Genomic DNA, 25,872 nt, shown 5'->3' with positions numbered 1-25,872 from the left:
TTTTATTTAATACTAATAAATTAATAAACAAATAGTTTATAATTTTTAAATACATAGAAATTGAACTTTTAGCTTAAGAAGATTAAAGTAAAGGCCTTTCGACAAATAGATCTGTGTATACCATGTCCATAAACGCTGAAAAGCTCAAGTAAAACTAGTGGTTGAATGGACCAATCACCTCAGGTTGTTTTATTTCCTGCCAATTAACAATTGTATTTGGCCTGGCTTTGTCTGACTGGGTGAAATGTGCTGACAGACAGGAGCCTACTACCTGTTAGAAAAGCCATTGATTGTTGAGATGCCCCTCCTGTGTGGAATGGTCCCATCCATCACTTATTAGCTCATCTACCAGTAACTGTGGATTTGAACTCCTGTAGCATGCCATTGACTTGAGTCTGAATCTGTCTGTTTGCCTTGCAGGTAGATAAGTTAGAAACCTCAGAGTCCGTAAGGAAAGAGGAGGAGCAGGCAACAGAGACACAACCCATCGTCTATGGTAAGAAAAACTGCTTGCCACCCTGAACTGCTTAACACCAATCACAGCGGCAGCCATGTTTCTTCATGACACTTTTTGGCACCTAGATTAAACAGGCTTTCCCACTGCTCACAATATCTGGAATATCAACGTCCAAAGCTTTTGTTTTTCCGTGTTGCAGGCACACCCCAGCTGATGCTGACAGCCGGCCCCAGCGTACCCGTGGCCCCTCAGCAAGCCTATGGCTACGGATACCAGGCGCCCCCTGCAGGATATGGCCAGCCGCCGCCAGCTCAGCCAGGCTTCGGCTACGGCATGTAAAGCCCCGCCCCCCTCACTCCACCCCCCCCCCCCCCCCCCCCCTCTCCTCCACGTGCAGGCTGGAGCTACCATCCATCCATCTCTCCCACAGTCCTTCACCAGCCCGTTGTTGTCTTTCTGCCCTCCACTGAGGGGATAATACCGACAAGCAATTTTGTTTTGTTTTTTTTACCTTTTCTTTCTTCCTTTGAAACTGTCATGAAGGACTCCATTTTATTTCTATTGTCAAAGAAAAAGATCGAATCACAAGGATTAATTTTTCACATTCCGTATTTACTAGATTATTATTTTTTGTCTATTTTATTTGAATGGGAAATGGTTTATGTACAATGGGGGGGCTTGTGGGAAGAGAAGTCCTCTTCTCAATTTAAAAAAAAAAAGGTCTGTTGTGAAGCATCTGATTTGCACTCTGTAGTGAGAAGAAATTAATGTAGAACCTCTTCATTTTGATGTGTGTGACCAGCTTCTTCTGTCCGACTGTAAAATGCATTTAATTATTGTATATTCAGAAAAAAAAAAATGCTACAATGTTCTTCTATATTTGAACATGAGACTGCCGCTTCTTTGACCACAAACCAGAAACACTACGTCATACTAGTACACACTTAAGGAGGGGGCTGCTTCTTGATGAGAAAACCCAACAGAGTATTTTAACATGACATACACAATTTCCACACACACAATCTTTTCTTGTTCCCAACAAAGCCTATGCAGGAATCTTGGGTTGGACTGTGTGGAAACAAATTTGCATTGGGATGACCTTTCCATGTGCTTTAAATATTGCTCTTGTGTGGGACCATTCCATCTCAGGAGGCATTGCAGACCTGTATGTGTTTGACTAACCTGCCCCACGCCCCCTCTTTGTGCTGTGGTTTGTTTATGCTGGATATTGTGGAGTTTTAGGTCACGGGAGTTTACGGGAGAGAATTAAAAAAAAAACTAATACCCCTGATGTGCTGCGAAGGGTTTCCATTTTTCCTTTTCAGTTGACCTACTCTGATCTAATTCAGAAATAACATCACAGGACTGTGGTAATTTGGTTTTTTTTCAAAGGCTTGCGTGTATACAGGAAATCAATCATTAACTCCCTTATATTCTTATCTAAAATGACTTTAGATTGAAGTGTGCACTTAAAAAGATAGTTGATTGTGCATAATCAGGATCATAATGAATGAAACGGCGGTTTTGTTTTCCACTTAAAAAAATAAAAGCTACTTGTTTGTCAAGAAAAGTCTGGTCTTTTTTTTTTTTTATGCCTCCGCACCGGCGCCAGCTGTGAGCCGAGGCATTATGTTATCAGCTGTGAGCCGAGGCATTATGTTATCAGCTGTGAGCCGAGGCATTATGTTATCAGCTGTGAGCCGAGGCATTATGTTATCAGGTTGGACGTTTGTCCGGCCGTCCCGTTCTTGTGAATGAGGAAACACCTTGAGGGAGTTTCTTCAAACTAGATGGCCTCCGGCCAGGTGTATGACTCACAAACTGTATGTATACACCTGCTCCGGCCAGGTGTATGACTCACAAACTGTATGTATACACCTGCTCCGGCCAGGTGTATGACTCACAAACTATGTATACACCTGCTCCGGCCAGGTGTATGACTCACAAACTGTATGTATACACCTGCTCCGGCCAGGTGTATGACTCACAAACTGTATGTATACACCTGCTCCGGCCAGGTGTATGACTCACAAACTGTATGTATACACCTGCTCCGGCCAGGTGTATGACTCACAAACTGTATGTATACACCTGCTCCGGCCAGGTGTATGACTCACAAACTGTATGCATACACCTGCTCCGGCCAGGTGTATGACTCACAAACTGGACACTTAGCAGTTTGCTGCATTTCAAGTGGTCGTCAGTGAGCATGATTGACGGTTTGAGTCATTACCAGTATCTTTATGCTGTATATGGGCTAATTGCTGGGCAATATGGACAAAATATCAGTCATAAATGTATATCAATTATAACTATTTGCTAACACAATATCTTCTAATTTGTTCAGATTTTATTGTTGGATTTGTTTTACCTAAATAGTTAACCAGTTGTCTATTGCATGAACTCAACACAATTCTATTGAAAGACTTAAAACAATAACATTGGATTATTACCCTGACCTAATGGCATGCAATACTAAAGTGAATATTAATTTGTTTAAACATGTTTTCTCTGCATGCCATGTCTTCTGACACAAACCTAGTCAGACTAGTTTGTGTGGAAGACCATAAACAATTCAATAGCACTGAGCTGCTAAACAAACCACTGTTCCAAGTAAGGCTTGGCTGACTTCTGTTTAAATGCATAAAAAACCTGACAACACAAAAATCCATTTTGGACTTTTAATGCAAAATCAATGTCTAATAGCTCTTGATGTTATTATATAAAAATACAAACTCATTGCAGCCCAACTTAGGTTAAATTACAGACAGTTACAACAAAGAAAGTATTTACATCTAGTAGAGCTTCAAGTGTCCTGTGACTCTGTTCACTAGATCAGCCGGGCCCGGTCCCACTCCCAGCACTGTGCGTGAGCCCGGTGCGATCTGTGTCCTCCCTGCATCCTGGATCAGACTGACGGGAAGCCCCACCTCTTTGGCGTGGCTCAGAAGATCAATCAAGCTCTCCTCGTCGGGGGCCCTCACCACCACCTTGGGCTGGCCGCAGTACTCCCACTGTTTGAGAAGCTCGGGGTTCCTGCGGTGGAGCTGCTTGTAGGCCGACACGGCGGCGTGGGAACACTGGGCGGCTACCTTCCCTTTGCCCATCTTCAGGTCGCTTCGGACGACCAGAATCATCTTGAACTCCCCTCCTTCTCCCATCACACTTGCTTCGCCGGTTCCATTCCCCACCGCTGCTAAGATGGTTTTGGATGACTTGGCAAAGCGAGCACGGAAGTGCCACCCGAGGCAAAGTCCACAGCCCAATCCTGCCGCGATGCCCAAAGCCAACGGGCCATATAGGGAATCCATGTTCTGTTCAACCTGTAAAATGACAGAATCAGTGTTTGTGAGAATGTGCTCACTGCTCACAGCCCAGCCAATCAAGCCAGAACCCACGGCAACAACATGGACCAGAATCCAGAGGCATGAATTCTATACTAGAATTGAGTGCACCTTATTTCTAGTAGCGGCCATGATGCCTATGTGTTTTTCTTTCTGTGTGATCCTCCCAGCCTTGTTGCTGACAGCTTGACACCCGTCTGGGCGAACGGAGCAAATCACTAATCAGGTCCAGCTGGGCAAAGATCTCGTCGATAAATATCCCTTAGAACACGGCTCTCTTGAATACTCGATTCTGATTGGTCAATCAACAATATTCACCGGTCATTATTTCTCGACAACCGACCGCTGCTCTGCCACACCTGGATTAATCAGTTGATAAGAGCCTTTTGTCAGCAAGCCACTACTAATTAGGCCAACCAGTTGCAGCTGTGGTGTCTTGTGTGCCAATTACGAATGAAGCCGCTTTGTCGTTGAAAACGCTATTAAAAAATATATTTGAATAATTATTTTTGTCAGATTATTGAATGATTTAGTTGTAGGCCGTGTTCTAAGCGGGATAATGTATATTGAGGCGGTGATTACTGGGAAATAATGACCTTCAGGTGAACGATTAAGCCCTCCGCTACGCGTCGGGCTCAATCCACCTGTCGGTCATTATTTCCCCCGTAATCACCGCCTCAATATACATTATCCCTTACTTATACAACAGTTAGTTCCGGCCGGGCAATTTGATTGGACAAGAGGGATCCTACCAGTGCCAATATTTCACGATAATGCACTGGCGCTTCACTGTGTGTAGATCACTCCGCTTCACAGCTGCCCTAATCAACAAAACGCTTCACAGCTGTAGAGTAGACAGTAGTAAAGTAGACAGCCTGCAGTTAATTAGGCTGATTAGGCTACATTTTCGGCAAAGCAGAAAGCTGAGGGGACTATTTTTGTTGGCGGAGGAATAAATAGAGAAATCATATATCTTCTCAGCTTTTTGTCATTTTTTTAATCAGCTTTGTTTAATAGAACTGTTGTATAAAAGCAATATCACACTCGAGGTTGTGCTGTTGTTGTCTAATATTGGCACTGCTGTGATTATCTTCGACCTATGACCGAATCACAGCAGTGCCGATATTAGCCAACAACAGCACTCCCTCTCGTGTGATATAGCTTAATTTAAGAGCAAAGTGCGCAGCCTACTGTGGCTAATGTTAGCAGCTAGCTAGCTATGTTACATGGCAGTAAAACGCCACTGAATGACCAAATTGATATAACAGTTACGGTACTTTTAACCATTTCGGGCAAAACCGTTTCCATACGGACCCATCAGCGTTGGTTAGTGGCTGGACGTTCTATCTATCTATCTCTGCACACTGAAAATACTGGGAGGCGGGCATAGCGTCTCTGTCGATGATTTGATTCAACAGTTCTGGGCACTGGCATTGCCGTTGGCCAATCCTGGCGTGTTCCACCCCCAAATCGATTGCGTTCTGGCGCAAAGTGAGTGGCTTCCAGGACGAACAGGCTCTCTGACTCGCGCGCCACTAACGTTATTTTAGAGCAGTGCCGTAAATACAATATTCCTGGAACGCGAGTTTAACGGAACAGTTACATGTCCTCTGCATTCTACATCAAATAAAGACATTACTGTTTGTTTTATTTGGTATGTTACATACTTATTGGCCACGTTATGTTCAATTCAGCCAGGGTACAAGGGAGTATAGGTGGCCATCTTTTCAAATCAAGTAGAATACCGTTTTAGGAAATGGCAAGCTGCAACAATAAGTCACGTTAAACAGGAACTTGTACCCACAGTTATTTGTACAGCGGGGCATTCAAAAATAAGGTGGGGCCCGGTTCCATGGCGCACAGTTGCTCGAGTGACAATTGCTTGAGTGACATCACAATTGCCCAAGTGACATCGCTGATGACATCACAATTGCTAACATACAGAGTGACATCATTGATTACAAGAAATTGGCTCGAGCCAGAGAAACTCTGGTTCCAAAAGATAAATATTTTGTCTCCCTGGTACCCAAACCCACAAAAAACATACGGTAATGAGTTGCCATGACGACCATTTGGTGACCCCCCCCCCCCCCCCCCCCACGACCCAAATTGGGTCCTGACCCATAGTTTGGGCAATACTGAGCTAAACACGTCTTGGCATGAGTTTGGCCACACACACCCCAAAAAAGTGCACCCATGCCTGGGTGAACCCAGCCTTCAACGTGATGTAACAGACTCTGCCTGCCTGGCTGTAACGTAAGTCATGTGGAGGCTGGGTTTACCCAGGCTAATCCTCTACTACACAATCTCCACCCTACACAGATTTCTCGTTTTTTAATAGCCTAACTCAGGCATGTCCAAAGTCCGGCCCGATTTTAAACGGCTCATGGCTTGTCTCTCAATATACTATATATTTTTTCACATATTATGTGGCCCTCCACACAGTATTGGGTAATCAAGCAAGTTCACTTTGCATTTTATTTTTCTGTTCACCTAATGTTGACGGCACTATCATACAGTCATACATTACAGCACCAAGTAGGAACAATGCAGGCGGAACTAATGTTTTCAGAACGTAAACAAAATCCTTAGGGGTCCCTTAGAGGGTCCCCCATTTTAAGTTCCTGGGGGCACACATCTCTGAGGACCTCGCCTGGTCAGTCAACTCTGCAGCGGTGGTAAAGAAGGCCCAGCAGCGACTCCACTTCCTGAGAGTACTCAGACGGAACAATCTCGAGGAGAAGCTGCTGGTAACCTTCTACCGATCCACCATCGAAAGCGTACTGGCGTATGCCATCACAGTATGGTACGCTGGCTCCACCGCAGCTGACAGGAAGAGGCTACAGAGGGTGATCAGGTCAGCCGAGAGGATAACTGGCTGTCCTCTCCCCTCCCTAGATGACATAGCCAGCTCCCGCTGTCTCTCCAGGGCAGAGCGGATCATCCGCGACCACCTCCACCCTGGTCATCACCTGCTCAGCCTGCTGCCCTCGGGCAGGAGGTACAGGAGCATCAAGAGTCGCACAAACAGACTAAAAAACAGCTTTTTCCCATGGGCCGTCCGGACTCTAAACAATCACAGCAGCAGCCGTTAATTCTCTGTTAGTGCAATACATGAACTTGTGCAATACAATATATCAACGTGCAATATTCTTTTACTACCTCAGCAGTATTTTATTAGTATTTTATTATTGTTTTGTTCCTGCTTTTTTTTGCCCCCCGTCTAGGTGTCAAGTGTCCTTATCTGTTCTTAATGTTGTTGTTGTTGTTTTTTTCTTAAATATTTTTTAATTATTTACATCTGATTTTAATGCACTGTCAGCTGAAGCACTCTTAATTTTGTTGTATGGGGAACTGTGCAATGACAATAAAGGCTATTCTATTCTATTCTTAGAGTACAATTGTATGTGTTTTTCTTCTTATAACCCATATGATGCGAGAAGTAGCTGGGCCCCAGGCATTTTCACATTATCCAATTTGGCCCCCATTGAAAAAGGTTTGGACACCCCTGGCCTAACTAAAAGCAGGAATTTTGTCCTACATTAATTGAGCAGAATATTTTCACAGATTCAGAGAGTAAAAAATATAACTTCTAGCCTAATTCATGTAGTAGACTAATTGATAATTTAATTATTATTATTGTTATCGTTATTATCATCATTTAAAGGGTCCTCTCATTTGAAATGATATGATATTCTGGTGACAGCAGCAGCTTGTTCCTATATCCTATATGGCGCTAGTACTATAGTCAGTCACAGTGATCGTTTTAACAAGAGGCAAAACGAGGTAACTGTCTCAGTCTGTGGTAAAAATGTAGTAATCGCCTTAAATTATCCCCCTTTCTGGGTGTAATACATATTTACAAGGACAATTATAAGATAATACACTGAAAGTATCTCTGACTCGATGTCGTAGTTTATCCATAATTTTCCCCATTCCACCACGTCAGAATTGCTACAAGTTAACGTTAGCTAAATACTTCAGCATCATTGAAAATCGCAGGTAGAAATGACTGAGCTAGTAGAGTTAGCGTAACTGTTTCCTGCAACGGACACCTGGACGCCTGTTTCGTCACGTCCGGGTCAGAGGTCTCTCGACGTGGTTTCCGGTACTTTAGCAGGCATTTCAGATGCTGGATCGCCGCTTTGTGAAAGTGGAACTAATTTATACATCTATATGTGTCAATATGTGGAATTTCATATGAATATGTGCATGGTAACATGTCAAATTACTTTAGGAAAGTGACTTTGATGACAGAAAGCCGTAAGACGTGCTTGGGCGACGAGTTACTGATCTTTAAAGTTGCTAGCTTGCTAGCTAGCTAACGCTAGCTTTGTCTAAAACACAACAAGGCCAGCTAGGTGGCAATAATGCAGCAAAATGGGACTCAGCGACCACTACAAGCCACTCGCTTTGTTGACTATTACTGGCTTGCTAACCACTGGCTTGCTAACCAGCAGAGCCGCAGAGTGAGCTGTCCGTAACAGGACAGCTTTCAGTTAAGACGCCAGCGGTAGCGTCCGTTCCCCGACTCTGGTAAATCAAAGACACAACTAAAAGAAATTATTTCAACGGTATGTTGCTAGAAAGAAGTTCGACTTAACGTTTTCGCCGTTAAACTACACGGAAACATGACATGATCATTGTAGCAGTGTTTGAAGCACAATTTTAACAGGAGTTTTGTAAAAATATTGTCCGTTGCAGGACTCGCTTCCAGTTAGGCGTATTACTGGCATTATAAACACGGCAGGTATTTCAATGTTGTAGAACTATCGTTAACGTTAGCCTAGTTAACAGCTAGCACCGCTCACTTTTCTACACGAGGACGCTGCTACAGTACCGAGGATATCATTTCACAAGTTTAGACACATGTTACGGCATTTCAGGTGCCAATTTGGTGGAATAATTTGTATTAACACTTTTATAAAATACCTGCTTGCCACCGCTCCTAGCTAGCAACTTCGACAGGACTGCTACCACCTTGCCTTCTTATTTTGGTCCCCTAGTGATGACGTCACGATGATATTAATTAAAAAAAACGAAGGTGGCATTTTTGACAACTTTGACATCTGAGCAAAAAAAATCAGAATTGCACTAAAGTTTGCTGTGTGAACATATGAGTCAACCACAAGGCATTTAAACAACTTTAATTCCTGTAAAAGAGTGAACGTGAGCGATTAAAATTAATAAACAACACCTGCAGGCTCATTTAAATTCACAAGACACACTGATATCAGAAAGAAGTTGAAAGCAGTGATTGATAATAAATGAACCTAATAATGATGTTTTTCTGCAAATTGCATCATTGGGAGGTTGATTCTGGCACTGGGGTGGGCAATATATCGATGTTATATCAATATTGTAATATGAGACTAGATATGGTCTTTAGATGTTGGATATGGTAATATTGTAAAGCTGGGATGTGGACTTGGGGGAATTTGTGGGTGACGTTACTGTGTTCGGGTAACCTCGCGTCACCAGGCTCTTCTCGGCGAGAAAGAGCCTGGCCTCCCTTTACAAGTTTGTCACCCTGCCTGTTTCCGGCCTAGAGCCCGCCCTAGACAGGAAACAACAGCGGAAATAGCTCTTTAACTTGTGTGTGTGTGTGTGTGTGTACCTTGTAACTAGCGTGTAGCCTACTAGGGGGCCCTGTCAAAATTGCTTGCACTGGGGTCCGTCATGACTACCCTACACCACTGCCCCCACTTGACATTATGTTCCCTCGACTATGCTAGCAGCTGCAGAGGCAGCATGTAGGAACAATTTTCTTTTGACTGAACTACACCTGCTAGCTAGGCCTACTGCTAGGTTGAAATAAAAATAGTTCCTACATGAAACTGCTCAAAAGAAGGTCTGATTAATTGTGATATTATTATTCTGCTGTGTACTGTAATCACAAATGATACACTTGACCATGACAGTTTCACAAGCTCTCCATCCAAATTTACTTTGTAATGATATTTTTACATTTTTGTTTACATTCCAATGCCAAGATTTTATGACTGAGAAATAAACATAATACTGCACAGTCAGACTTTCCTCTCACTGAACCTTTATTTATTCTATGTTTGGTTGGACAGAGAGAAGCTTGTCCCCCCTACAGACAGTGCTCTTTAGCAGGTCAGAAGCAGCAGTGTTTGCTCAGATTACCAGACCGAATGAACATTCTCTTACAGTGGTCACACCAGTAGCCCGTTCCAGTGTGAATGCGTTGGTGTGCTGACATACTGAAACTGCTCCCACATTGGTCACAGTGGTAGGGTTTCTCTCCAGTGTGAATGCAATGGTGTGTGTTGTTAGGTGACAAGACCGACTGAAACTGCTCCCACATTAATAGGGTTTCTCTCCAGTGTGAATGCGTTAGTGTGTTGTTAGGGTATGCCTGGGTGAAACGGTTCCCACACAGCCTACAGGAGTAAGGTTTCTCGCCTGAGTGAACTCTCTGATGACGCTTTAAGGGATGAAGTTTTATTAATTATTTGTCACACTGATGACAGCGTTGACGTTTGGGTCCGTCGTCTCTCTGTTTCTTTAGAAAATTATATACAGAAAGAGGTCAGGACTGAGGGACAGATAGAGAGAGAGAGAGAGATGCAACATCAGTGATACAGTGATATCATTTCTAAACTATTCTGAAGAATTAATTGTTGCAAGGAATGATTGTATCATCCAGGTAGTTCTCTGAAGACTAAAACCTATTGAGGAAATATTACGGTTTCATTAATGTGATGGAAAAACAGTCAAAGTGCTGCTGTCCAACAGACACAACAGACTGTCCAAAAACACTGCTTTCATGCTGTTCATCTTGAAACTGTGCACCTGTTGATTGACTAATATAGGTTACTTTTAGCCTGGTAAACCAGCTGGTCACGTGAACTCACGTTTCAGTGAAATGTGAGTTCACGTGACCGGCTGGTTTACCAGGCCAGGCTACCTTCACACTGTAGCTACATTTGGTGACATTGTGGTATCCTAGCATTTACATCGGCCCTAGAGACGCCTTTTCTCAAATACAATGGAACTGGATGGCACTCATGGTGCTCAAAGCACCTTAAACAAGTGCTAATTCACAATAGCTGCAACCAGTCAGAGTGTGACATCATCCACTCCATTGTGATGTCATCCACTCCATTGTGATGTCATCCACTCCACTGACATTGATTTTGTGGACCAACATTTTTTTGTGACCGACCAACCGACCAAACAACCAACCAACCAACCAACCAACCAACCAACCAACCAACCAACCAAGATAGTGACTTATAAATCTGCTGGCCATTCTGGCTGCAGCTAAAAATACATTTGAAAAACTCAAGAGCAATGTCGCTTTCCAAAATTAATGGCCCAGTGACTCAAGATACCATAATCCACAGACCTTGTTGTGAGCACTTTCATGTAGGGACTACATCCGCTAGCTGGTAGCTAGTTCCTATAGCTAGCGAATGAAATTCGGTCAAAAGAAAATAGTTCCTACATGAAACTAAGAACTTTGAGAGACTGCTCATGTGTAAAATATAAGAAGTTGTAAGGATGTGATTTGTTTACATTGTCAATGGATTTTTAGACTAATGGGATCTTGGCATGGAAAAGATTGGGAACCCCTGCGTGGCTCCCCCTTCCTTTTATTTACTAGACAATGTAATTAATTGATTGATTGATTGATTGATTGATTTATAGGTTGATTGACAGTGTTGGGGAAGCTACTTTGAAAACATAGCTGTGTATTAACCAATTACTTCACACTGGAAGTAGCTAGTTGAACTACAGCAAAGCTGTTCGAAGAAATGTAGTTTGGTCAACTAAAGCTACTTTAAAAAAATAGTTCAAACTACTTTGTAAACATGGCAGCAAAAAATAAATCCTCAGTTTATTGCAAAAAGAATCTTGAATCTAATACATTCAGGTTTGGTTACAAATTCAGATTCAAAACATTCAAAGCGATATAGATAGATAGATAGATAGATAGATAGATAGATAGATAGATAGATAGATAGATAGATAGATAAAAAATAACATTTGATTATAATCTTCTTTTTTACGAGGCTAGTGTTAATAAATATAATCACATAAAAATAATTTCCTTCAACATAAAAATAGTATTTGCCATGCTAATTTCTCTCTCTCTCTCTCTCTCTCTCTCTCTCTCTCTCTCTCTCTCTCTCTCTCTCTCTCTCTCTCTCTCTCTCTCTCTCTCTCCATTTCCCATTAACTAGCTGAGGCCCCTAATAGCGCCCCCTGGGGGTCGCGGCCCTCACTTTGAAAACCATTGCACGCAGAGGGATGTTTTCTTGTGGCTTTGGGGAGGAGGGAGGGAGAGAGAGAGAGAGAGAGAGAGAGAGAGAGAGAGAGAGAGAGAGAGAGAGAGAGAGAGAGAGAGAGAGAGAGAGAGAGAGGGGGGGGCTGTTAGTGTTAGGTAAGAGGAGGGAGAGAGAGAGAGAGAGAGAGAGAGAGGGCTGTTAGTGTTAGGTAAGAGGAGGGAGAGAGAGAGAGAGAGAGAGAGAGAGAGAGAGAGAGAGAGACAGAGAGAGAGAGAGGGCTGTTAATGTTAGGTAAGAGGAGAGAGAGAGAGAGAGAGAGAGAGAGAGAGAGAGAGAGAGAGAGAGAGAGAGAGAGAGAGAGAGAGAGAAAGAGAAAGGGCTGTTAGTGTTAGGTAATATGGACAGCTGCTGCGCAACAACATTTCTCCTACCTGCGCCGTCAAATGCAGGTGTTTTATCACTGCATTTACTGCACAACAAACTGCCACCCGACATGTGCGTTAACGGAAGGACAGGATTCACGAAAAAACGTTTGTCTGTTTCCTGGTTTGCATCAGGCACACAGGCAGCCCAACAGTGATACAGGTAACAAACAAAGCATGGGGGAAATGACATGTACAGTATGTGGGTGTACTCATGGCGTCATTATGTGAACACACAAACCGATAAAAAATATTAACCTACGTCTGCCATGTTTTGCACGCTTTAGCGATGTAGTAGCCTACACATGAGATTGTCATCCAACACACCAGTTTATAGATAGTCCACTGACTGTGATCCAGCTTATAGATAGTCCACTGACTGTGATCCAGCAGATAGTCCACTGACTGTGATCCAGCTTATAGATAGTCCACTGACTGTGGTCCAGTTTATAGATAGTCCACTGACTGTGATCCAGCTTATAGATAGTCCACTGACTGTGGTCCAGTTTATAGATAGTCCACTGACTGTGGTCCAGTTTATAGATAGTCCACTGACTGTGGTCCAGTTTATAGATAGTCCACTGACTGTGATCCAGTTTATAGATAGTCCACTGACTGTGGTCCAGTTTATAGATAGTCCACTGACTGTGATCCAGTTTATAGATAGTCCACTGACTGTGATCCAGCTTATAGATAGTCCACTGACTGTGATCCAGCTTATAGATAGTCCACTGCTGTGATCCAGCAGATAGTCCACTGTCTGTGATCCAGCTTATAGATAGTCCACTGACTGTGATCCAGTTTATAGATAGTCCACTGCTGTGATCCAGCAGATAGTCCACTGACTGTGATCCAGCAGATAGTCCACTGTCTGTGATCCAGCTTATAGATAGTCCACTGACTGTGATCCAGTTTATAGATAGTCCACTGCTGTGATCCAGCAGATAGTCCACTGACTGTGATCCAGCTTGTAGATCAGGGGTGGGCAATTATTTTTCATGGGGGGCCACATGAGAAACCCAGATTGTTGCCGGGGGCCGAACAAATATTGTCATGCCGTAACCCAGGAACTTTGATGATAGAGAGGGCTACAAAAAAAATTCCTCACTACCAGAGGGGCAGATTTTGCTGAGCGTTGGGGGCCGAATGGCGCCGGCGCAAATTTTTTGGGGGCATTTGAAGTCAGGTTTAGAGGAATACCTCATTTTAAATTAACAGTTGTGATGTCATTATTCAGTCTTAAACACCAATATTTGATCCTTTTCTCACTCACTCCTATGTCATTAACTTTTTTGACCACCTGCCAATATGGCTGCTATATTTTAAAGTTACCAGCCAATTAGAATTTCCACTAGCCAAAATGTTTTTCTTTAAATAAACCAGAATATGAGTGTTAATTTAAGAATAAGTATCAGTAAGTGGCCCGGGATTCTCAAAGCCTGTGTTGAGGGTCACACGAACAAAAATGCACTCTTGAAGCTAAATAAATCCAAAACCAACAAGTTAATTATTTCCATTTTTACTTCAATGTAGAACAGTCATTTCTTACACATTAGATTACTTTTAGCCTTTTAGTCATAAAGATTACTGAAAGATATTCCATACCAAACTGAAATGTTATAACAGAAGTGGAGTATTGCCCAGAATAACATGAACATTTGGACACTTATTCAGCGGGTACCTTGCATGTTGCATTCAGGTGCACTGTAAAAAAAAAAAAAAAAAAAAATGAAATTCCAGCGCGGGCCGCATGTAGCCCGCGGGCCGCCTTTTGCCCAGGTCTGTTGTAGATAGTCCACTGACTGTGATCCAGCTTATAGATAGTCCACTGACTGTGATCCAGCTTATAGATAGTCCACTGCTGTGATCCAGCAGATAGTCCACTGACTGTGATCCAGCTTATAGATAGTCCACTGCTGTGATCCAGCAGATAGTCCACTGACTGTGATCCAGCTTATAGATAGTCCACTGACTGTGATCCAGCTTATAGATAGTCCACTGCTGTGATCCAGCAGATAGTCCACTGACTGTGATCCAGCTTATAGATAGTCCACTGACTGTGATCCAGCTTATAGATAGTCCACTGCTGTGATCCAGCTTATAGATAGTCCACTGACTGTGATCCAGCTTATAGATAGTCCACTGCTGTGATCCAGCTTATAGATAGTCCACTGACTGTGATCCAGCTTATAGATAGTCCACTGCTGTGATCCAGCTTATAGATAGTCCACTGACTGTGATCCAGCTTATAGATAGTCCACTGACTGTGATCCAGCTTATAGATAGTCCACTGACTGTGATCCAGCTTATAGATAGTCCACTGACTGTGATCCAGCTTATAGATAGTCCACTGACTGTGATCCAGCTTATAGATAGTCCACTGACTGTGATCCAGCTTATAGATAGTCCACTGACTGTGATCCAGCTTATAGATAGTCCACTGACTGTGATCCAGCTTATAGATAATAGTCATAATCCATATATACCCAGCGAGCACAAAACGTTTTTTCAACGTTGATTTTTAGTTTAAATCTGGGTGATATTGGGTTTGAACGTCTAAGACCTAATTTCACCCTCTTTTCAACCGGCTAAAATGCGGTTACAACGTAAACGTGTAAAAAAACACAATTTGGTTCATCATATTGTTAAAACATTTGTTGTAGTTTGGAATAGAGACAATATTGATAGTGTGTGAATTGGCATTTTATTGTCTTTTATTGTGTAACTGAGAGTTGAAATCTGGTCTACACGAAAACTACATTTCAACGCATTTTATGTCACATGAAATATCATAAATATGGGACTATAGGCTATGTGGTGCCAGCAGAAAGCTTCCAGGACACAACTATGGTTAATAGTTTAGCGCAATACTATAGACCAAATCACCGTGACGTCACCATGTAAACAAATTTACTTCCGGGTACCACTTGGGGAAGGCGGCAGGTTTAAATGTGCGTGTTGTCAAATAAATGCTGTCAAACCCTCTCGTTGTTTTCGGCCGACTACTTTCAATTTAAATGTTCAAACGGTTGGTAAACATGCTTGTCCGACGTATCTAGCCTTTCTTCTGTGTTTGTTTTATGTAGTGTTAGCTAGCTAATAACGTTTGTTTGTCTGTCAAACTCGCTGTTTTTTTGCAGACTTGTTAACGTTACAGACAGAGCTACTGACGCCACGTTAATTTAATTTAGCTTCAAGTCTACTCTGGTCTGGTCCAACAGGTAAATTAGCTAGTCTGGTCTCCACTAACGTTAGTGAAAGTGTTGTTATGAATGATATTAAACAACAACACAACACGGACGAACCATTTTTGTCTTTGTCTGTTTTTGTCTTCAACACGTCAGTTTGTGCCGCCCACCGCCATTATAATGTGTGGACCCAGGGGTACCCGGAAGTAAATGTAAACATCCCCGCTGATTTGGTCTATAAAATAATGAATTCAGTTCCTGCAGCAACGCGCATGCGCAAGTACTTACTAGCTGTGACTGACTAGACCAAAGCAAGTCTGCACCGGTCTGCACCAAGTGCGGAACGAGGTGCTCTGGGCACACTAATTGTAACAGACTGTATACGAGGCTCTGTGTAGGCCTACCTCCTGAGTCTCTGGTGTTAAATGAAGTTAACCTCTGAAGCCGTACAGCCTACAGACTATAGATGCACACACACACACAACATAATTTTAGTCTGTTACATAATATGACTCGTACGCATCACATAAAATAACTTCCCGATCGCTGACAATTGTGGTCTACGTTGTGTGCGAGAGAGTATATAAAGTGCCCGGCTCTCTGGTTAGTATAAGAAAATGTATAGCTCAGCACGTAGAGCGCAGGGCTTGAACCTTAATCCCGTGTGCGCTACTACATTTTTTATTTAAGATCCTACATATAGGTACATATATGTACATATAGGTTTCCCATATATGGTGCATACATAAAATTGGCCGATTTCCTATATTATATGTACATATAGGTACATATATGTACCTATACATATAGGTACATATATGTACATATAATATAGGAAATCGGCCAATTTTATGTATGCACCATATATGGGAAAACTATATGTGGCCCTATATTAAAACATATAGGGTACATATAGATTCTTTCCATGTGGGCTAGTTGAACTACAGCAAAGCTGTTCGAAGAAATGTAGTTTGGTCAACTAAAGCTACTTTAAAAAAATAGTTCAAACTACTTTGTAAACATGGCAGCAAAAAATAAATCCTCAGTTTATTGCAAAAAGAATCTTGAATCTAATACATTCAGGTTTGGTTACAAATTCAGATTCAAAACATTCAAAGCGATATAGATAGATAGATAGATAGATAGATAGATAGATAGATAGATAGATAGATAGATAGATAAAAAATAACATTTGATTATAATCTTCTTTTTTACGAGGCTAGTGTTAATAAATATAATCACATAAAAATAATTTCCTTCAACATAAAAATAGTATTTGCCATGCTAATTTCTCTCTCTCTCTCTCTCTCTCTCTCTCTCTCTCTCTCTCTCTCTCTCTCTCTCCATTTCCCATTAACTAGCTGAGGCCCCTAATAGCGCCCCCTGGGGGTCGCGGCCCTCACTTTGAAAACCATTGCACGCAGAGGGATGTTTTCTTGTGGCTTTGGGGAGGAGGGAGGGAGAGAGAGAGAGAGAGAGAGAGAGAGAGAGAGAGAGAGAGAGAGAGAGAGAGAGAGAGAGAGAGAGGGGGGGGCTGTTAGTGTTAGGTAAGAGGAGGGAGAGAGAGAGAGAGAGAGAGAGAGAGGGCTGTTAGTGTTAGGTAAGAGGAGGGAGAGAGAGAGAGAGAGAGAGAGAGAGAGAGAGAGACAGAGAGAGAGAGAGGGCTGTTAATGTTAGGTAAGAGGAGAGAGAGAGAGAGAGAGAGAGAGAGAGAGAGAGAGAGAGAGAGAGAGAGAAAGAGAAAGAGAAAGGGCTGTTAGTGTTAGGTAATATGGACAGCTGCTGCGCAACAACATTTCTCCTACCTGCGCCGTCAAATGCAGGTGTTTTATCACTGCATTTACTGCACAACAAACTGCCACCCGACATGTGCGTTAACGGAAGGACAGGATTCACGAAAAAACGTTTGTCTGTTTCCTGGTTTGCATCAGGCACACAGGCAGCCCAACAGTGATACAGGTAACAAACAAAGCATGGGGGAAATGACATGTACAGTATGTGGGTGTACTCATGGCGTCATTATGTGAACACACAAACCGATAAAAAATATTAACCTACGTCTGCCATGTTTTGCACGCTTTAGCGATGTAGTAGCCTACACATGAGATTGTCATCCAACACACCAGTTTATAGATAGTCCACTGACTGTGATCCAGCTTATAGATAGTCCACTGACTGTGATCCAGCAGATAGTCCACTGACTGTGATCCAGCTTATAGATAGTCCACTGACTGTGGTCCAGTTTATAGATAGTCCACTGACTGTGATCCAGCTTATAGATAGTCCACTGACTGTGGTCCAGTTTATAGATAGTCCACTGACTGTGGTCCAGTTTATAGATAGTCCACTGACTGTGGTCCAGTTTATAGATAGTCCACTGACTGTGATCCAGTTTATAGATAGTCCACTGACTGTGGTCCAGTTTATAGATAGTCCACTGACTGTGATCCAGTTTATAGATAGTCCACTGACTGTGATCCAGCTTATAGATAGTCCACTGACTGTGATCCAGCTTATAGATAGTCCACTGCTGTGATCCAGCAGATAGTCCACTGTCTGTGATCCAGCTTATAGATAGTCCACTGACTGTGATCCAGTTTATAGATAGTCCACTGCTGTGATCCAGCAGATAGTCCACTGACTGTGATCCAGCAGATAGTCCACTGTCTGTGATCCAGCTTATAGATAGTCCACTGACTGTGATCCAGTTTATAGATAGTCCACTGCTGTGATCCAGCAGATAGTCCACTGACTGTGATCCAGCTTGTAGATCAGGGGTGGGCAATTATTTTTCATGGGGGGCCACATGAGAAACCCAGATTGTTGCCGGGGGCCGAACAAATATTGTCATGCCGTAACCCAGGAACTTTGATGATAGAGAGGGCTACAAAAAAATTTCCTCACTACCAGAGGGGCAGATTTTGCTGAGCGTTGGGGGCCGAATGGCGCCGGCGCAAATTTTTTGGGGGCATTTGAAGTCAGGTTTAGAGGAATACCTCATTTTAAATTAACAGTTGTGATGTCATTATTCAGTCTTAAACACCAATATTTGATCCTTTTCTCACTCACTCCTATGTCATTAACTTTTTTGACCACCTGCCAATATGGCTGCTATATTTTAAAGTTACCAGCCAATTAGAATTTCCACTAGCCAAAATGTTTTTCTTTAAATAAACCAGAATATGAGTGTTAATTTAAGAATAAGTATCAGTAAGTGGCCCGGGATTCTCAAAGCCTGTGTTGAGGGTCACACGAACAAAAATGCACTCTTGAAGCTAAATAAATCCAAAACCAACAAGTTAATTATTTCCATTTTTACTTCAATGTAGAACAGTCATTTCTTACACATTAGATTACTTTTAGCCTTTTAGTCATAAAGATTACTGAAAGATATTCCATACCAAACTGAAATGTTATAACAGAAGTGGAGTATTGCCCAGAATAACATGAACATTTGGACACTTATTCAGCGGGTACCTTGCATGTTGCATTCAGGTGCACTGTAAAAAAAAAAAAAAAAAAAAATGAAATTCCAGCGCGGGCCGCATGTAGCCCGCGGGCCGCCTTTTGCCCAGGTCTGTTGTAGATAGTCCACTGACTGTGATCCAGCTTATAGATAGTCCACTGACTGTGATCCAGCTTATAGATAGTCCACTGCTGTGATCCAGCAGATAGTCCACTGACTGTGATCCAGCTTATAGATAGTCCACTGCTGTGATCCAGCAGATAGTCCACTGACTGTGATCCAGCTTATAGATAGTCCACTGACTGTGATCCAGCTTATAGATAGTCCACTGCTGTGATCCAGCAGATAGTCCACTGACTGTGATCCAGCTTATAGATAGTCCACTGACTGTGATCCAGCTTATAGATAGTCCACTGCTGTGATCCAGCTTATAGATAGTCCACTGACTGTGATCCAGCTTATAGATAGTCCACTGCTGTGATCCAGCTTATAGATAGTCCACTGACTGTGATCCAGCTTATAGATAGTCCACTGCTGTGATCCAGCTTATAGATAGTCCACTGACTGTGATCCAGCTTATAGATAGTCCACTGACTGTGATCCAGCTTATAGATAGTCCACTGACTGTGATCCAGCTTATAGATAGTCCACTGACTGTGATCCAGCTTATAGATAGTCCACTGACTGTGATCCAGCTTATAGATAGTCCACTGACTGTGATCCAGCTTATAGATAGTCCACTGCTGTGATCCAGCTTATAGATAGTCCACTGACTGTGATCCAGCTTATAGATAGTCCACTGACTGTGATCCAGCTTATAGATAGTCCACTGACTGTGATCCAGCTTATAGATAGTCCACTGTCTGTGATCCAGCTTATAGATAGTCCACTGACTGTGATCCAGCTTATAGATAGTCCACTGTCTGTGATCCAGCTTATAGATAGTCCACTGACTGTGATCCAGCTTATAGATAGTCCACTGACTGTGATCCAGCTTATAGATAGTCCACTGTCTGTGATCCAGCTTATAGATAGTCCACTGACTGTGATCCAGCTTATAGATAGTCCACTGCTGTGATCCAGCTTATAGATAGTCCACTGACTGTGATCCAGCTTATAGATAGTCCACTGACTGTGATCCAGCTTATAGATAGTCCACTGACTGTGATCCAGCTTATAGATAGTCCACTGTCTGTGATCCAGCTTATAGATAGTCCACTGACTGTGATCCAGCTTATAGATAGTCCACTGACTGTGATCCAGCTTATAGATAGTCCACTGTCTGTGATCCAGCTTATAGATAGTCCACTGACTGTGATCCAGCATATAGACTGTGACCTGGCAAGCCTCTCCTGACAAGTCTCAGGGGAGTTTTTCTTGTATGTATGCACGTGGCTGTGTTTTGACTTTTGAGTTAAATTGTGGATGGCTGTTTTTGCCAAGCTTATGTACATGTAGGCTACTTGAACATGATTATTTTACATAGGCCAGGTAGACACAGGCCTATGTGGTTTGCATGACAGCAAGCAGGGAGTCTTTGACCTCTTGGTTTTCTCTCAGGAAAGTAGGCTACACCAATATCATATGTCAATGGGGCAGAAGCAAGAAGCTACTGTCCCACTGACAAAAAGTGCAGCGTTGTATGTTTCCCTCAGTGTGATGGTATTGTTATCAGGCAATACATCTGATAAACCTGTTTTGATGTTGAGATATTGCTGTGTGACTCTTCATTGCACAGGTCATTGCTGGGAGTTACTGTCTGTCTTTACACCTTTTCAACACTGGGAATAGTTTGACTGCTGCTTCTGATAGGCTGATGACAGTGTGCGTGGAGTTTCTGATAGGCTGATGACAGTGTGCGTGGAGTTTCTGATAGGCTGATGACAGTGTGCGTGGAGTTTCTGATAGGCTGATGACAGTGTGCGTGGAGTTTCTGATAGGCTGATGACAGTGTGCGTGGAGTTTCTGATAGGCTGATGACAGTGTGCGTGGAGTTTCTGATAGGCTGATGACAGTGTGCGTGGAGTTTCTGATAGGCTGATGACAGTGTGCGTGGAGTTTCTGATAGGCTGATGACAGTGTGCGTGGAGTTTCTGATAGGCTGATGACAGTGTGCGCGTGCGTGGGAGTTTCTGATAGGCTGATGTCAGTGTGCGTGGGAGTTTCTGATAGGCTGGTGACAGTGTGCGTGGGAGTTTCTGATAGGCTGATGACAGTGTGAGTGGAGTTTCTGATAGGCTGATGACAGTGTGCGTGGAGTTTCTGATAGGCTGATGACAGGGTGCGTGGAGTTTCTGATATTTCTGATACGCTGATGACAGTGTGCGTGGAGTGAGACACTTTATTGATGCTTAATGGGAAATTCTCTGCTCAAGGACACTTCAGCCGGGTGGATGTTCGCCAATATGGCGGCTTAAATCTGGGTTGAAGCCAGGTCGTGTCTCAACCACTAGGCCACCCGAAAAGCTATTTTTGAAATCTTCATTTAAAAAGTTGAGTTAAACGTGGCTTTTGCCAAAAGCCTTTTGGTGTAGCAGTAAGTCTTGTTTTGCCCTTTGGAAATAACAAACGTGTGGCTGCTCAGGTGACATTAACCCATCTGTGGCCTCACATACACACTGCTGTTCTGACTGCCAGGGAGCATCTATCACTCTGTCCTATCCTGCAGTCTATTGCAGAGTCCAACTCTGCAAGTTGACAGTCACTTTCTTTCTTCCTTCCTTTTTATCTAGAAGCCTCTCCCCACATAAATGATATTCCAGACAGAGTTACTGGTCTAACTTCTCTGCTGTGACTTCTGCTACCAGAGGCCATGTTGAACACAGAATGTTATCCATGCCAATGCCATAGTGATTGGAGTGAACAATTTAAAAGTGTCATTACAAATGAAAATAATAGAATTTGGATGGCGATCTTGTGAAATGTTGATGGTCAAGTGTCTCATTTGTGATTTCTACAGCAGAATAAAATGGAGCTAATATAGGACGATCAGAGTGACATCACAGCGACAAAAAAGCACTTCCGGGTGCCACTGCAGCAGTTATCGAGTATGAATAAAGCTGAAAAGCTGTGTCAAAACAAACGTCAATATCTGAAAAACTATACATCACATCGCTTATATTTTGACTTCGTGAGTGTTAGGCTAGCAGAAGTAACTCAAGGACCTGATGCAGTGTAGGAATTTAGCCAGGGCCAAGGGCAAAAGTGCCCCAAGAAATCTCCATGATCCAGGGGCAAAAATTCTCCCCAAGATTTCTATAATTTTCTTTTGAATTTCCATTTCCATCTCCAACACACACTCAGCACCTGGAAGCTGGTTGCTTTTTTGCAACGTTATGCACTAATTACTATTTTTTGTAAGTGCCCCCAACATTTTGTAAATGCCCCCAGTTTTTAGACAACATATTTTTTAAATTTCCTACACTGCTCTGATGTATAATATATTATGTATGTAGTGTTACAGTTGTGTGAACTGTCAGTTTTGTGTGGATTTAGTAAGAAGTATAGTACAGCCTGCTAGTGAGAGTGAGACACACTCAAGGCTGGCTCCATAGGTACAGAGGTAGGCAACAGCACTCGAGCAACCTGCACCGATTGAGCTGCTTAAGACCTGGAGCTGTGCAAGCTATTCTCTTGCTGCATGGCTCCATAGGTCCCATTATAAAGGCTGAAAAAAGCATAAAACTTAAAATGCAATTTCTCAAACAGCCCAAAAGATAAATTAAAGCTCAATTAAGGTGATAAGAGTCCTACAAGTGGTGACTCGTTTAAAGTTTAAATGGAGTGTCTAGCTTAAAGTATGAAGCAGCAGTTAGAGTTCAAAGAGGCCATGGTTTCATATTGAACTGCTGTTTAAAACCAACGGAAGTTTCCCCCAGAAGTCTGTTGAAGCCATTTGTTTACCAACATCCTGATCCCTCCTATAGCGATTTCAGTTTTTCTGCCCCACATTTAGTATTGCCACAAATTTGTATTGCGATATCTTGAATTTCGATACATCATACGATCCTTAATATCTTGTACTTTAAGCTCTAGTTTAGTGCGTAACTTTAAATGTTAGGCATACCATGAGACTGGTGGATTTATGTGCAGATACTTGATGTCCAAGCCACACTTGGTAAACTGAAGTCTTGATAACTAGGAACGCTGTAGCACTTGATAGCTGAGTCTGCAAGGTTCGAAGATGGGAACTGTTGCAGAAGGTTGCCGTGAGATGAATCTATGGACAACTGCAGAGGACTTGCAGAGCAAACCTTTATAGGTCCCGAATATGACATCACCTTGTGTTATGACATCATCAGTGAGACCATCAAAGATGACAGGGGATTACGACTTATGACATCATCACTGTCGACATCCCAATGATGACATCCTAACAGCGTCCAGTGACGTAGTCAGATAGTGATGTAGTCATGACATCATCTAACAGTTCGTATTCATGGGGAGATGTAGGTATGACATCATCTAACAATAAATGAACGTCTGTTACATTCAGGCAATTGCCAAACGAGTTCCCAAAATGCTGATTAAGGGCCTGTGTCCATCTAGCGTCTTTTTCCGACTGTTAAACGCTGGGAGTGCGCTGGGGAGCGCTGATCCCAGCGCACAATATACAAGGAAGCGTTAGCAGTCTGAAACTAACGTTAGTTCAGTGCGGTAGTAGCTTGATAGCTGACAGCTAGTCTCTTAAAACAGACTGTCTCATCTACATCCGGCAAATGCAGCTATACACAGTCTGTACATTACACCCCCAGAACATGCACAAGGAAGTTGGGAAAAAAACCTTCAGACAGGAAAGAAGTTCGACGGAATCCGACCAATCACGACACGTGTGTCCACGAAAAATGCGGCATATTGGATTTTGATTAGACTAATGAGCGGAAGACCCGCCTTTCTGCGATTCTGATTGGACTAATGAGCGGAAAACCCGCCTTTCTACTTCCCATTCCGGTTGGTGCATGATTCTCCCCCACGAAGTACAGACGGTATGGCGGAAGCATTTGAAAATTGCGGAAGCCAACTCGTCTGTTCTAAGAGACTAGCTGACAGCTAGCAAGCTAACAACACAGGTAGGCTACGTTATTAAAAGCAGTAAGCACAACACTCACCAGAAATATTAAGTGTCTAGCCAATCTGCTCCCACAATTGAGCCTGTCTGTCTCTGTTGTGATAGTTTCTCCATATGATTAGTTGCCAGAAAAGGAGCACCCGACACAAGCGTCTTTCTGAAAAGTTAAATTATTTTCAGCTGGAAGCGCTGGGAGTCGGGCGCACAAAACGCTGGAGCGCTGTGACAATAGACGCTGGGCGCAGCGCATTTTCTCTAGACGTCAGTGTGCGCCCGCATACGCTCTCCCCCCATTGGAAACAACTGAAAAAAGATGCTGGACCTGAGGAAAAGACGCTACTGTAGGTGGACACAGGCCCTAAGCCTATCAGCACCACATAACTCTCTGTGTTCCACATACCAGAGTTTTAAAATGGCCTGGAGCATGCGCAGTGCACACCAGAAACTTCCACCCGGTGCTAACTTGAATGGGAATAAATAATTCAGTCGTTTGGCTCTTCTAGACTTTCCAAATGTTTTCAGACCGAATGGATCAACTTCTGAAGTGAAACGGGTAGTTTCGTGCTGGTTGTGTGATGCTCAAAACTATTTATCCACTGTTTTACAACCCTGATGGAGTAGGCTACGGTTAGCCTATGAGAAATGCTGCATTCACGTGCCTTGTAGTTTTAATTTCGTCGACGAAAACTATGACGAAAAATGCTCAACGCTGCTTATAAATGCCTCTTTTCATCCGAAGTCTGTGCTGGTGATATTTTTGACCGAGCTTTCGACCAGAGTGGCGCTGTTGAGCGCTGTGATGGCTGGGCTCTAACCCGGAAAAAATAATATCACCAGCACAGACTTTGGATGAAAAGAGGCATTTATGAGCAGCGTCGAGCTTTCTAACCGCTACGTCGAGAAGCAATGAACCCTTCTTCTCAAGTAGGTGGCTTTGAAATGTTTCTGTGACACTTGTAAATACGTCCGTATCGCTGATTTAGACAGCTTGGGGGCCAAATTCGCAGGCAAGTCTAGGTAGGGAGACGGGACTCTTTCTAGGGTCTAGCCGAAAGAGTTCTGACAGGGCTAGGAGTACAGACAGCAACGAACCGGTAGCTGAGTGGTTATAACAGGCGGCTGTCAGGCCAGCGGCCCCAGGTTCAAATCCCGCATGCCTCGAGGTTATATTTTCACCAACCTCTGAGACTGGGCTCTTTATTCACACGACCGCTAGAGGACACTCAAAGTTGAAATGTGATGTCAGGTCGTGTTCAGCTGCTTGTACAAACGACGTCGTATCCAGTTGGAGGTCAGGCTGCGCTACCTACCTGCACAGTTTCTACCCCATCATGGCTGTGAGGCTCACAAACAAGCTCCCTGACCCCCAATGACTCTGAGACTACCAATCTGCTCCCCGTACTTTGCCACTCACAGACAGACGCACACGCACACGCACACGCACACACAATGCACTGTGCTCCTGCACTGCTGTCGCACCTTCCACCTCCCTATACAGTTAGCACGTGCAATACAATGCAATTCATGCATATAACCTGTGAATATAACTTGTTAATACTCTATTTCTGCTGCACAATGTTTATATTTTGTTAAAATTGCCATCTTTGATAACTGTACTTTTGCCAACTTTGTAGCCTACCTGTCACTTTGCCTTGATTCTACTCGCAAT

General features: G+C 43.1%; 3 protein-coding genes across 3 annotated transcripts in view; 2 read left to right on the top strand and 1 right to left on the bottom strand.

Annotated features, from left to right (window-relative positions):
• The window catches only part of cltca (clathrin, heavy chain a (Hc)), a 95,669-nt gene extending 94,237 nt beyond the window's left edge, over nucleotides 1-1,432 (top strand). Inside the window, exons 29-30 of the mRNA XM_083642453.1 lie at nucleotides 421-496; nucleotides 657-1,432. Coding sequence (XP_083498579.1) covers nucleotides 421-496; nucleotides 657-796 — 216 coding nt within the window. The 3' untranslated portion in view covers nucleotides 797-1,432. The remainder of the gene's footprint in view (nucleotides 1-420; nucleotides 497-656) is intronic.
• Nucleotides 1,433-3,138: 1,706 nt separating this feature from the next.
• Nucleotides 3,139-8,798, bottom strand: ptrh2 (peptidyl-tRNA hydrolase 2). Its single transcript, XM_083649065.1, has 2 exons — nucleotides 8,734-8,798; nucleotides 3,139-3,780 (listed from the first exon to the last, which is right to left on the bottom strand). The coding sequence occupies exon 2, from the start codon at nucleotides 3,766-3,768 to the stop codon at nucleotides 3,253-3,255; it is 516 nt and encodes a 171-aa protein (XP_083505191.1). The 5' UTR covers nucleotides 3,769-3,780; nucleotides 8,734-8,798; the 3' UTR covers nucleotides 3,139-3,252.
• An 8,707-nt stretch (nucleotides 8,799-17,505) lies between these two features.
• Nucleotides 17,506-25,872, top strand: part of LOC310781343 (vacuole membrane protein 1-like) — a 168,964-nt gene continuing 160,597 nt past the window's right edge. The window contains exon 1 of the mRNA XM_083641955.1: nucleotides 17,506-17,628. The gene's annotated coding sequence lies outside the window, so the exon portion shown is untranslated. The remainder of the gene's footprint in view (nucleotides 17,629-25,872) is intronic.

This window comes from Poromitra crassiceps (assembly GCF_964638095.1).
Source record: "Poromitra crassiceps genome assembly, chromosome: 1".
Classification (NCBI taxonomy): domain Eukaryota; kingdom Metazoa; phylum Chordata; class Actinopteri; order Beryciformes; family Melamphaidae; genus Poromitra; species Poromitra crassiceps.
Note: the sequence above shows the minus strand (reverse complement) of the source record. Positions and strands in the feature narration are given on the sequence as shown.